Source organism: Amblyomma americanum, chromosome 10, assembly GCF_052857255.1.
Source record: "Amblyomma americanum isolate KBUSLIRL-KWMA chromosome 10, ASM5285725v1, whole genome shotgun sequence".
Taxonomy (NCBI): Eukaryota; Metazoa; Arthropoda; class Arachnida; order Ixodida; family Ixodidae; genus Amblyomma; species Amblyomma americanum.
Window position 1 is genome coordinate 20,229,522 of NC_135506.1, and position 13,841 is coordinate 20,243,362.

The following is a 13,841-nucleotide window of genomic DNA, read 5'->3' on the forward strand; positions in this document are numbered from 1 at the left end:
CTTGACATTCAGCATTGACAGTCAAGGAAACGAGGAAACACTGATTTGAACGCTAAAGATTGAACGAGCCCGATCCTTGGCTGCCAACGCTGAATGTCAAGTACACGCTCTTAGATTCTGCATCCGCTCCAAGGATGGCACTTGTGCGTGGGTGTGCTCTGCTGTAGTCCTCGTTACTTGATGCTGCGCCATTCTTATCTTTAGCATGTCAGACCAACTTGCCCAATCTTATATGCTCAGCTTCAACAATTTATCGCACGCTTCTGCAATAGCATGGTTGGGAAATCATGCTTTCATTAGCCTTAAAATCTTCTCTTGAAAACCAGTTGTCACACTGTAAAAGCATGGCTTCACCAATACCGAGCCTAGACTTGACGACGCAATGCTATCTTTCACTAGCTTAGAATCGTTCGACCAACAGTCAAGTAGCTGCTTAACACTCCTGGGTGAATATCGCTAGCACACATGGCGTGTGCAGAACATCAAGGTAAGGTTCAGAAACCGCAGCTCTTTTTGTTGGGACATTTTCTCCAAGGTAAACTTAAGACAAAGGCCTTGCTCCTTAAACAAGTTCACAATATGTACAGGTCCCACACTATCACAACCTTTGTAAAAGACCAGAAAATCATAGACGTAGCGAAAGATTTCCCCCAGCCCATGCAATTTCTTGGCAATCATTCCTTCCACCCTGCTTAAGAGAATATTGCTTAGCACAGGAGCAACCTTCGAATCGATACATTTAGCAGACTTTTGAACATATGCCGCACTGCCATACTCCACAAACATGCTCTTCACTTCAAATAAAAGGAGACAAGTGCCAAAAAAGACTTATGTTACACACCCGTTCCTAAACACGAGCTCATCTTTGTGCTCTGATATACACATTCATAAGCTTTTCACAAGATCTTCATACGGGATAGAATAAAATAGTTCTACATCGACACTAATCACAAGACAATCCGCTGGATTGTCATTCTTAAGATACTCAACCACACTGCGAATTGAGTACAAGAAATGGATCTTCAAGACGCGAAGTAGACAGATGCTTTTGCAAATAACCAGATATAATTTCGCATGAATCCTTTTCTGAAATTTATCTGAAGAGCATGTTATTGAATAGCATTTATTTGAAGAGCATGTTTGTAGAGTAGCGCAGTGCGGTATGTGTTCTAAAGTCTCGAATATGTAGTGGTTCAAAGGTTGACCTTGTGCTAAGCAATATTTTCTTGAGTAGGGTGGATAGAATAATTGTCCAGAATGTGCATGGGCTGGGGGAAAAATCTTTTGCTATGTCGATGATTTTTTGGTCTTTTATAAAGGTTGTGATAGTTCGGGACCTGTACATCTTCTCAAGTTGTTTAAGGAGCAAGGCCTTTATCTCAGGTTTACCTTGGAGCAAATGTCCCAAGAAAAAGAGCTGTGGTTTCCGGACGTTACCTTGATGTTCAGCACACTTCATGTGCGCTGGCGAGTGTTAAGCTGCTACCTGGCTACATGTCGACCATTCCAAGCTAGTGAAAGATAGCATTACACTTTCTAGCGTGGGCTCAGAATTGATGAAATTATGCTTTCACAGCATGACGACTAGTTTCCAAGAGCAGATTTTAAGGTTAACGAATGCAGGATTTCCAAACCTTGTTACTGCAAGAGCATATGATAAATTGTTAAAGAAGCTGAGACAGTTTTGCGGTGACCGGCACAATCAGGCTGGGGCCAGCCAGCGAGATGCCAAAAGACCAGTTGTGTTACCGTATGTACATAAATTGTCGCACAATTTGAAAAATGTGGCCAGAAGGTATGATGTAAAAGTGGCTTTCTCGGCCCCTAATACGTTGTCTAAAGCATGTAAAATTTTAAGGATGATTCTGTGAATGTGGCTCGAGAAAAGTACACGTGTAGAGTGAAATGTATATGTACCTTGTAAAATGAATGTGGTATCAAATATTATTATCTTGTAGTCTGGTTTACGTAGATGCAACTGGAAGGTGTATGAATGTAAGACTACAGGGACACAAGAGGGTAGGGGCTTGGCTAGGTGGTTGGGGTAACTCTGCTGTACACTGCACGGGATGTGAAGTCTGCTACCTTTTCCTTTTGGCAACACGCATTTTGGCAGTAAATTCAGAGATTAAATGGGAGATTATCGAGGCTAGACACATCTTATGACTCCGTGAAGAATGTGTGTTTTGTCTATCGTGTTAACACACAATGAGTTGGACTACCTCGATCAGGGAAATGTTGAGGGCGATTTTTGACTCATGTTGTCCTGTATGCTTATCTGTAACTACATGGTTTATGGTATTGCTTGGCTTTTTATATATTCCCTGTTCACGCCAATAAACTTTAGTCGCGAGTAAGCACCTGTCTTGTCTCCTTTTTCATCCCTGTCTTTCGCCCTGGTGGATTCACCGCAATGGCTCACCTCTGCAGAAATCCAAGGCATGACATTTTCCTCTTCACGCTCGTGGTTCAGCGCATAATACGGCAAAGGATTTTCAATTCCAAGGAAAGTTCATGGCTCCATTGAACACTGCCTCCTGCTTACAAGACACAGAGCAGCAATCATTGTAGATTCTACCTGTGACACAAAGAGCAAAGTTTTAGTTTGAGTGGACTAAACTAGGAAAGCAGCACAATATATCTATAGCCAAATAACTGAACTGAAAGAAATAGAGGGTAGTGTAATAGTGAACACACTGATATATTGCAAGTGAGATATATGCATAATATATTGCAATATCCAACACTGCTACCATTGCCTCAGCCAACTACTTCATAAATAACAATAAATGCAGTATCACAAAAATACTGATACAGCAATAGCGATACAATGTACACTTTAAGCAACACAATGAAACATCTTTTATCCTTAATTATCAGAATTTAAATATTTGTTTTCCTTGCTCTCTTGCAAATTTAATTTTAGATCGTGAAAGCGCTCAAAAAGACAAGGATACAGAAAGAGATTTCCACGCAGTGCGCTTACTTCCAGTGTCTTTTTGAGCACATCCACTATCTAAACATGGTAACCCAACTAGTCTAAACGCTGTCGTTATTCCAAAATTAAACCTTTCACAAAGTGGGAGCCCCTTTCCCCATACAAGGTGCACCATAACTAATCCAACACTTTTTTCATGATATGTTTTCTCTGAGAATAAACACTGTCTGAAGATTTTGCAATAGTACTTGTCTTTTCGATTCTACAAATGTATCATGCAAGTGTTCAATGAAATGACCATCTGCCTATCTTGATCATTGCTCAAAATCAGGGTATAATGCACCATGAAGGGCAGGCTCTGCTTGATTTTTATGTTTTCCTAACGAAGCATGTACGTGCAACCCTTCTGCTGGCTTGTATGCAGCAGGTTTGTCTAGCTAGGCGAACTGTGGTTTTGCTATAAAGATGAAATGGTACTTTGGAAGTGAATGGTTTTCTAGAATGCATTTAACATACATACCGGGGCTTTAACAGCACCTGGTGTAAGCAACATCAGTGGGGAGACCGCAGGAGTGGCCTAGTGGTCCGAGCATCTGCCTCGCAAGCAGGAGGTGCGGAGTTCGATCCCCAGTGCCACCGGGTAACCAGCGGTGATACAATGGGTCGTTTCAATGGCCAGTTTAAAACTTGAAATAACCATGCTGCAATATATACAAAAAATGATTTGTGTGCTCTCTCTTACATGACATAGTTAATCATATCATAGTGTTGGTAGTACACAAAATGCATGTGTGGAACATATACATGCACTGTTTTTGTTCACATCTTACCTGCTATGTGCTGTTATGGCATGTTATGTGCTGGGAAAGCAACAGATAGTGAGCAATGTTGTGTTGCAGCCTTTCTTCTGGTGGAATTTGAATCATGTGAGGTGCAGCTGAAAGAAATTGTTTCATACATAAGTATATTTCATGTAACCCAACAAAAAGTGCACAGCCCCATCATGAGTTGTGGTTTGAACTAACAGCGAGCTTTTTACTACTCTATTTAACATATGATGCAAGTCAGTGATGCTGGAGGCACAAAACTAAGTACTGGGAGGTAACAAGAGCTAATATGGACAATCATGCCTTTAAGAGATATTGTTAATATATATATTTCCTGAATGAACTAAATTTATCCTTAGAAGCATTCAGAGGAAGATAATTTTGCTAAATGCCTTTTGCCAGAATAGGCTTTTTATGAACCAGTTGCAAATGATTAAAAAATGCAAATGATTAAAAAGTATAACGAATATATTCGTTGTAAAAATTTGAGAGCGCATAAATGAAAAAAGTTTTTACTACATTCTATGACCACCTAGTATTTTAAAATAACCAGTCGGGAATATTGAGAGCTATTGCATGACGGCATATTTTTTCCCAGATATAGTAAAGGAAATTACATCTGACCATTCAATGAAAAACCACAAATTTTATAAATAGATTGGAAGAGGTGGAGCGCAAACTCTGGTGCGCTTGGCAGAAAATCACGCAAATGTGACAAAACAACACTACAGAGAGCACTGAACGAGGCTTTATTAGGGAAAAATAGAAGAAAGGAATGTATGTTCGCATCCATCTGCACATTCTAGCTGCACTGAACTCACAGCTGCCGGTAAAGCGTAAGACCAATATCAGACCGCGAGGGAGGGCAAGCTCTTCAACATTTGCACTGAAGTTGCGGCCTGATACGGTCCATATATAGTATTCCTCAACGATTCGCGCTACAAAAAAAAAAAAAACAAAAAAACTTGGATGCACGATATGTGCAAATGCAAATTTGTACCTTGCTGCGAAGCTTTCGCAGTTGCCCGTGGAAAAAAAAAAGCACAGTGCTCACACTTGCGCACAACACAAGGCTGTCATCTACAGCGTTAAATAAAAGAGGGAAGGTTAGTAAAAAACGCTAAAATGGAAAAAATCAAAAACCAGGTATTGGTAAAGACCCAAAAGATGGCAGCCGCTAATCACTCCTCTATTTCGTCGTCAAAGAAAAGGACAGAATTGTCGTCCATTTGCGTCAGTTCCACGAGCTCGTTTATGCCAGTCACAAGGTCCAGCAACATGGCCACCACAGTCGCCCCTTCGTGAGCGTGATGTGCTGCCAAGGGTTCGTTCAAGTGCTCCTCGATTTCCCGCAACTCGGCGGAGACATCACTAAGAGCAGCGGCGCTCTCTTGCCGCAAATCTGTGTCTGGTGTCGCCAAAGGCTTCCCATGGCTGCATCCGGGCTCGTATCGGGTCAGCAGGTCTCCGTTCAGCATGCTGTCGCCACACCGTGGACAAGCGACTCCATGGAAACCGCATTGCTCCTCGAAGTGCTGCAGTACAGCTTGAAGGTTGCCCACGAAGTTGCAGCCACGGTCTTCGTTCCAGCAGTGTGCCTTGGAAGAAAAGATGGAAATGTTTAGAGCACAAGCAGGCTTCCCTCTCCCCTTTTGTGTATTTTTTTAAACTGCACAAAACATCTTTTCCTGGGCACTCGGTGCTGAGTGTGGCCGAGTGCATTTTGGAGCAGGCTTTGTAGCAGAAGCCTGATACTGAGAAATAAGATACATATGCGAATATAGAAGGTGTTTGAACTAATTTGTGCCACGGTTTAAAATATTGCAATGCCCTGCATGACGATTTGAACAGAGAGGGTTGAATAGCATGGTTGAATAGCATTTTAAGCTTGGTTGCTTTTTAAATACATGAAGAAAGCCCGCGGGATTTAGAAATTGGTACACGACTGCGCTCCTGCACTCCGCTGTAAGCGCTTGCATATGCATTCCTATTGAAGGCGCTTGGTCGGGGAAAAGTATAATGAATGAAAAAAAAAAAAAAAAACTCAGGCGATCCTCGGCATATCGTTTGAACGCGTTATCAGCCAAAAGTTCGTTATGTCCGTTGTTGACACAAAAAAGTTCGTTATATCCGAGGTAAACACCAGAGGTTAGGGTCGTACGGATGCAAAATAATTTAAAGTTGTACGCGGTGAGAAGAACGCTAGTTGGAATTTTACGTTTAAGAAATGCGCGAAAGCTGGAAAGTTACGTATGAATTTTGCACATGTTTGACGCTCGCTGGGCCATACCGAGAGCTGACCGCGTTCGTTCGCTGGCAATGTTTGTAGAAGCTAAACTGCGCTTTCCTTCCAATGTACTAAATGCCAGTGATTCGCTGTTAGATTCCGCGTAACACGTGTCCCTCCCCGATCGCTCCAAAGGCATCACAGCTGGGGCGCTTATGAGCGTCAGCGCTTCGTCACTCATTCGCTCGTCCTGGTCAGTGTCGCTACAGATGCGTTCATAAGGAAACGTGGAAAAGATAGCAATAAAAAAATTCTCCGCCGACACTGCCTCAGTGTTCGACTTAAGAGCGTTAACTACGGGAGCTCCAAGTGTACACATCGGAGCGCTGAGCAAACGTGGGGACGAGCAAATCCAAACATCCGCGGATGTTTGCTTTCCGGAAACAGCCCTTCTGGAAAACAGCCCTTCTGAAACACGAGCGGGGACCAACTACATTATGTATTTTGCACTACTATTGCAATTTACAGCCACCTTCGCTATGTCCGGTATATTCGCTCGTAATTTCAATTAAAAAAATTATAAACGTGTGCATCACAACACGACGAATAGTTTGACACCACCCCGAACCCCTTGCGGCAAACGGTTAAGCCGTAATGGCCCTCTGAATGTCTTCGAAATGCACGGTTTCTAAATGAGCAATTTTGTCCTTAGGAACATGCCTAGTTATCCGACACCACTCAAACATTCTGCGTCAAACGCGTGGCCCCCATAATTTTATGCAGAAATGGTGGTGGTCACAGGGGGGAGTGTCCTATATCGATGGCCGCTATACTGGCACATATATGATGGAATGATTTCATCATTTGATTTATAGGCGGTGGGCATAGCGCGAGCTGTTGTTGTTGCCTCAAATACGATGGCACATACCCACGGTGGGCGATTGGCCAGGGTTTGGTGCAGATCCAGACAGGAGCGCTCCGTGCAGCGCCACTGCCCACTTTGTCTTTTTCTAGGCCATGACAATATAACAAATTGAAAGTATAGGCATCAAATGATGCACTATGCGGGCACATTTACTATGTGGTAAAGTGTGGTCAAGTGGTAACTGTTTCGGTTAATTTCATTTTCATTGCAGATATACGCGTCCTCGACAAACATATGTAGTAAGAGCGCTAGCTCTGAAAAACCTTGGAAAAATGAGCCCAGGACGCACTGGCTACTAGCGCCGCGCGCCCGCCACTGCGCAAAGCAGCCCGGACTCTCGAACATGTCGTGGCTAGCAGCATGATTCATCCAGGCTGGCCCGGCGGAATCCTCCTCCTCCCCCTTCCCCCCCCCCCCCCCTCCCCCTGGTAAGCGCCGGCTCTGACGCAATCCACTCTTCGCAGGCAGCCCTTTCCCGAGCCCTCTCATCCATTTGTCAAATTCAAACGGGGAACAGTCGCCTGACCTGATTAGAGGGTTTGTACGGCTGGCTGCTGCAACGGTCACCGGAGGATATAAAAGCCCAGCCGCGTCCTTGGGTCCAGGCTTCAGCAGCCAATCGCCTTAACTACTGATCCACCGCAGTGGGCGCTCGCTATAGTAATACAAAAGATAGGCCCCCAGCTACAGTACTCCGAAGAACGCAGTGAACGTCGCCCCGTCGAGAGGTACTACAGTCCAGCGCGATTTGAAGGTTATCGCGCAAGCGTCGGCCGGCTTTGGAACAGTTAAAATCACGATTTCGCTTTCTTCTCTCCCTCGTTCGCAGTGCCGTGCTGCAGTCGTCACCCCAGCGACGAAATCATCACCATTTCTCTTTATTTTATGCCCAGAAGGGACTGAGGGAAGCCGGCCTGACACCTTCCTTGCAACGGCAGAGGATTCTGGGCCATAGCGCTGTTCGTGTTCACGGTCGACGCTCGCGCGACAACCTTCAAATCGCACTACTGTACAGCGACAGCTACGTGAAGATCCGTATTCACATGCCGGCGAAGCGTCAACAGGGAATGAATCATGGCATGCAAGATCCCGACGTTGAACTGTGACACCGGCAACAGGAGCACGAAGTACGGGCCCGCGATGACATCTTGGCCTGACACAAACGGCAAATGAACCACAACGACAGCACTCGGCCAATAGACCTTCACTTCAACAGAAACCTTTGGCACTATGCACGATCGCTCAAGCACACTTTCAAAGATACTGGAAGAACCCGTGGTAATGTCAGCTACACCACTACACTCATCACCAACATCATGGGAAGGCAAGATGGTAGCGATTAAATTTGGAGCATGTTTCATGGTGCCTGGAAATGTCCGTCAATGAGCAATAATCCCATGAGCAATGAAAAAAACGCCGAACATCAGCAAACGCAGACGGGCGCGCGGCAGCTGGCAAAGCGAAAAAAAAAGCGGGAAAGCTGCGTCGCGCGAGGAATGAAGCGAAGAGCGGATGAGGTGTGAAAGAAAATAAGAGGCAGGCAAGACGAGGAGGAGGTGGGGCGGTGCAGCGAGGAGGGTTAAGGAACGCCAACGAGGAGAAAGCCCGACGCTAACAACAGTGGTTAACCCTCGCAAGACGAAACAGATTGCTTAAGCATTGGCAAAACTTATGCACCGCCTCCGCGCCGTGCACCAAAAGCAAAAAAATGTCGCACGTAGCACGTACGTACCTTCAAGTTCTCCACTTCCCTAGCAGGCACGTCGACCATGTGACACTCGTTCTCTTCGAATGCCTCCCCGTCTATCGGACAAGCTCCTCGGCCATCTTTGAGCAGGCTTCCATGACACGGCTCGCACAAGGAATGTTGACAAGGCAACAGCGCCGTTCTTCTTGGAAGCACACGACACATGTGGCATGTGCGGTACTGAGACACGTCGTCGGCGAATCGCGTCGGTCGCCAATTGAGGCCGCTGGCAAAGCCTCGCACTCGATACAGATCTCCTCGCTCCGCTCCCGCCATGGCGCGCAAAGTTCACTCCAGAAACCTCGCCACCGACCAACGCGGCTGAAACACAACACACTCACGCAGCCTGCGACGAATTGGGCGCGAACCGACCGCGGTTTTTCGCGCTCGTCACGTGTCCATGGTCACGTGGTCACTTTACTGAGCCAATGAGTGTCGCGCCACAAGGAGGCCAGGTCCGCCGCCTCCGCAGCAGGCTGTCGCCGGCCGGCTGGGTGAGCAGACGCATGGGTGAGAAATTGCCCAATTCTAGCAGACATAGAAGCGAGACGCCCAAGTTACCCGAGTTGCGTTATCGTAGTGTGTGGCTAAAGTCACGCAGTACTTTCCTCAAACCGTTTCCTGCCATAATCGAAAAGAGACACGGTGACCAACTGTGGTTCCCTGTATACCTCGTCCCCCCCTGCCAGCCTTCCTGCAAGGAGCAGGCAGATTTCGTTCGCTTGCTCGCCAGCTCTTTATGGCGACGGCGTGGAGCTTGCTGCGCGACGGTCTTCTCTCTTTTCTGTCGCCATGTCGTCGCCGCTCGACGCATCGCGTAGCGGCGTGCTTGGCAGCGCACCCTGAGTCGAGCATGCGTGTCTGGGAGGAAAGCGCGAGCCACTTCCGCCTCGTATAATTCCGTTTCCTTAGCAAGCATCATGGAGTGGTATCAATTGCGTGAATTAATGCATGAAGTGAAAGTGATTGCAGCATGCAATGCGCGGCCACCGCCAGACTTCGAAATGAAGCAAATGTAATCCTCGACGCGTACGCTTAACGTAAGCTGGGCTTATCGAAGTACACTTTGCGGTTTTAACAGGTGTCCCCGAGTCTCGTACGAGAATATGCAGAGTGGTCACAGTGGTTGAGTGTTCAGTTCGAAATGCACACTAAGCTTTGTTCCCTTCTTTCTTCTTTCAATACACAGGCAGCCCAGGTTCCCGCTTAGCAAGGCCAACTTGCTGCGTAAATGGCTCCAAGCAATGGGGCGAACGAATTACATGCCTAGCAGGCACTGGACACTGTGCTCAGGCCACTTCGAGTCGAGCGCCTTCGGACCTTAAATTGACTGCATGCGTGCATAGCTGGATAAGTATATAACCGCAATGCGTGCAAAACACGAATAAAAAATTCAGTCGATTTGCATAATTAGGCCAATGCGCTAGCATAAGCGCATTGATATGAGCGCTAGCATGACGTCAATTGTCGGTTGGAGATACGACCTACTATAGTCGGATACAACTCAAGAACGCAGCAGATTTAACCCTTCCAAGCAACACCCTTCCAGCCAATGGCATCGGCAGATTCTCATGACCCTACCAGCGTGACAAAGCAGGCAGAGGCGCCACAAAGGAGAGAGGGCTTGTTGCGATTGGGGATCCCACCGCTGCCACCAATGTTGTGACTTTGAGGTGGTCCCGTAACGCTCGCCACTCGTTTTGCGACAGAGCGTTGCCAGCCCTCTAGTCGGTAGCGAAGACTCCGAGTCAGGTGTCGGTGAGAACAACAAAAGGGATTTTATACATTATGTACAGAGCATTGTACACGACGAGATCGGCACGGGGGCCGAGAGCTAACAGCAAACGCGACTGTTCTCGCACAGCGACGTCCGGCGAGACTCCAACGCGTAACACATCTCACTCCCCTCGTGAGCGGCACACAGCTCACGATGGGTCGGTCTCTGTAGAACGGGCTCGGTAGAACGGTGTGGTCTCCAGGCGGCAGCGTTGGGGCTTATGTAGCCCCGAGAAACGGTTTTCACTCAGACGGACCAATAAAAAGCCAGTACTTGACGGCCGTCCGAGAGGTCCAACCAGCGACCGCGCTGGCCACTCGGCTTCAAGTTGCCGGCGCGCGGTGACATCCAGGTGGAAAGAGAAACCGGCGCCTGGCTGTCTAGCAATTCACTGCACGTGTTGACATGTCGCTCGCCGATGCTTCTCCATAGGGCGCCACTGCCTAACGGCGCAGCATCTCGGCTTGTCAAGGGAGCGGTAGGGCGGTGTTGCCTTGCGGCGCCGCACCGGGCTTGTCCAAGGGCGTCCGCAGGAGAAATTTTGCATCCTGTACATTTGGAATCCGGGATGGTTGTCCGGGCACAACAGGCTCTATCCCGGACCTTAGAGGGAAGTTATTATCCCCTTTCATCTACCACTTCCTGCTTTGTCACACTAGCAGGTTCATGAGAATCGGCCGACGCCATTGTCTAGCAGGGGGTCCTTTGACGGGGAAAAACCGGCGCTTTCTTGAGTTGTATGCAAATACAGGTGGTACCAGGCTACCACCTGATTACCACCCCAACTTCTTCTCTTTAGCTTCTGTACAAGCATCATTCGAATCATTCTTCTCCGAACCGCTGCTCATTCCGCTTAGCTCGGCGCGCTTAGGGGGGTGCCAGTGCCCCAGGTTCTCGCCTGGTTACCACCGGCTACACATTGGCAAGTAAGCCACCCGGTGGGCAAGTCAGCAGTGGCGTAGTGGCACAAGGCAGGTGTAATGGCAGGTGTTGCCGTGTGACTTGGGTTGCTTGGGTTGGGTTGCGACTTCCCCCGTTTTTTGCTCTCAGAGTCACTCACTAAAGTTTCGGTATCAGTAAGCTTTAGTGCGGGAGAAGCCGCGATAGATGCCCTCCCGCTGCCAAGAGTCAGCGAAGCCAAGAGTCAGCGAAAGCAAGGGGCATAGGGAAAATGTTTCTATTTTTTTTTTAAGCTTGTAGTGGCGTTATACGTCACACTCGCGGTATTACAGGACGTGCTACGCCCACAGCTATGGACGAGGGTGGCGCTGGTGAGCTCTCTCAAGGTTCGCTTACACGCAAAACATAAATACCCACAAAAGCAGCAGATTTTACAGCCGTCATAGCTCACCTGGTAGTGCACTGGACGCGTCTGGAAGTCGTCCGGCTGCGCGTTATCTTCAGAAAAGAAGCATGCGTTGTCATCTCTGCACTTCGTTGGCTTAGCCGCTCACACCAGAACGGACCGTGACGACTTATGCCTTGGTTGCCGCCGAGGTGGCTCAGCGGTTATGGCGCTCGGCTGCTGACCCCAAAGACGCGGGTTCAATCTTGGCCGCGGTGGTCGAATTTCAGTGGAGGCGAAATTCTGGAGGCCCGTGTACTGTGCGGTGACAGTGTACGTTAAAGAACCACAAGTGGTCGAAATATCCGGAACCCTTCACTACGGCGTACTTCATAACTTGAGTCGGTTTGGGACGTTAAACCACCATAAACCATAAACCAAACGATTCCTTCGTTGCCGTGTGATAACCTATGTCCTGTTGAAGCGCGGTTCCTCGCGCTGTTAGAACCTCCTTTTTACAACTTGATTGTTTAAGGAGAGCCCGAAGGACAATCGCATCGCTTTGCCATACAATAGCTCACTAATCACGTGTCTCACAAAGTTTTTTTTTAAAGAAAAGGGGACAGACGCTTGCGCGGGCTGCGTTGTCTCGCGCCCAAAGCTCCGTTCTTCAAGCAGCCACCTTCACCGCCATAGAGGCACAAACGGAGAGCAGACGGCGAAACTAGAAACAAATAAAACTACCACCATTTACCTGATTAAGCTAAATTCCACTTCGGTACTTTAGCACATTTGCGCATGTTTAGCTTTCTTTGGCTTTTCATAAGCTTGAAATTTTGAATCGCAGCCAAATGTTCTTCAAGTCGTTCCTCGGCTTTATTTTTGCGATAAGCTTCCAGAACTGCTCGAGGCGATTCGAGTCCTCATTTCCTCTGTTGGGCGGTAATTGAAGCCACTTGTACACACCTCTTGACTGCACGTTACTTCGGCGACTTCACCATTTCACTTCTACTTTTGCGGTCTTTCTCTCGTCTTTCGCTATTCATCTGTTTCCACATCCCGTTTAGCAAGGTTGTACACTTGGGCTTGCCGCCCCGCTGGATCCTCTGGGTCGTTCGACCCAGGCTGGCGGTGGACCCTCTCTTTGCGTCTCTACTCAGCTTGCCGGGCACGTCTTTCGGCTTCGGAGTCAGGCTTATGGCCTGGTTTACCGTTTGCATCACTGCACATACAACTGCAGGGACTTCATTCTCTGTTCGCAAATTGTCTGCTATCAGAAATTTCAGTCGCAATCAGTTCTACCGTAAAGATCCACAACCTGCGGCCAGATGCACGTATTCACTTTGACAATATCCTCCCAAAAATAGAAAGAATTTGTCTCCAAATGTTTTAAATGGGCTTATAGAGGAGCATCTGGAAAAATTTCCAACACATACTGCAATTTTCACAGATGCCTCTCAGCAAAAGGAAAAAGCAGCTATTGACATTTATTGCAGGGCTCTCAAATTAAAGTTATGCCTTTTGGGCTCTTAATGATACGTCTATATTCGCTGCTGAATTTCTAGCGATTCAGTTGGCCTTACGAAAGATACCTTGCAATGTTAGTGAGTTCATTATACTTGCTGACAGCCTTTCAGTCCTGACTGCACTCGATGGCTCGAGGGACGCATTCTGGGCTGTTCTTTAAGATTTTTTATTCCACCGCATGCTAAAGAAGCTTGCTTTCTCTGGGTACCTGGATATTGCGGCACTGATGCTAATGTGATGGCTGATTTTTTAGCACAGTCTACCCTTTGCGGACCTGAAGTACCAGTTACTCCAAACGCTGTAAAATTTACAACAGCCCGCATCCAGCAGTTCCTGTAACCGCATTCCTTGAGTCATGAGCCTCTCCTTGCTGCAGCGGATTTTCGACACTTCGCATTCCCCAATGCGAGACGGCTATGACCCTCTCGCGGTGCAGAATTCCACGACCAGATCTATATTTGTTCCGATCGGGGTTCTCTCTGCCTAACCTTTGAGCAGCATGTGGTAAAATCGAAACACTTTATCACTTTTTCCTCTCCTGTCGGAGGTTGACTTCTATACGAAAAGCTTATCTCCTGATTCCCCTCA

At 47.4% G+C, this 13,841-nt stretch overlaps 1 protein-coding gene across 3 annotated transcripts in view; it reads right to left on the bottom strand.

Annotated features, from left to right (window-relative positions):
* Positions 1 to 13,841, bottom strand: part of LOC144107095 (RING finger protein 151-like) — a 34,585-nt gene that overhangs the window by 12,252 nt on the left and 8,492 nt on the right. Inside the window, exons 1-2 of one of the 3 annotated variants that reach the window (XM_077640085.1) lie at positions 8,650 to 9,011; positions 4,262 to 5,363 (exon numbers count right to left, since the gene is read on the bottom strand). The exons of 1 other annotated variant lie outside the window; for it this stretch is intronic. In XM_077640085.1, coding sequence (XP_077496211.1) covers positions 4,947 to 5,363; positions 8,650 to 8,940 — 708 coding nt within the window. In that variant the 5' untranslated portion in view covers positions 8,941 to 9,011 and the 3' untranslated portion in view covers positions 4,262 to 4,946. Of the gene's footprint in view, positions 1 to 4,259; positions 5,364 to 8,649; positions 9,012 to 13,841 lie in introns of those variants that run through there. One more of the 3 variants, XM_077640084.1, reaches the window with a different exon arrangement.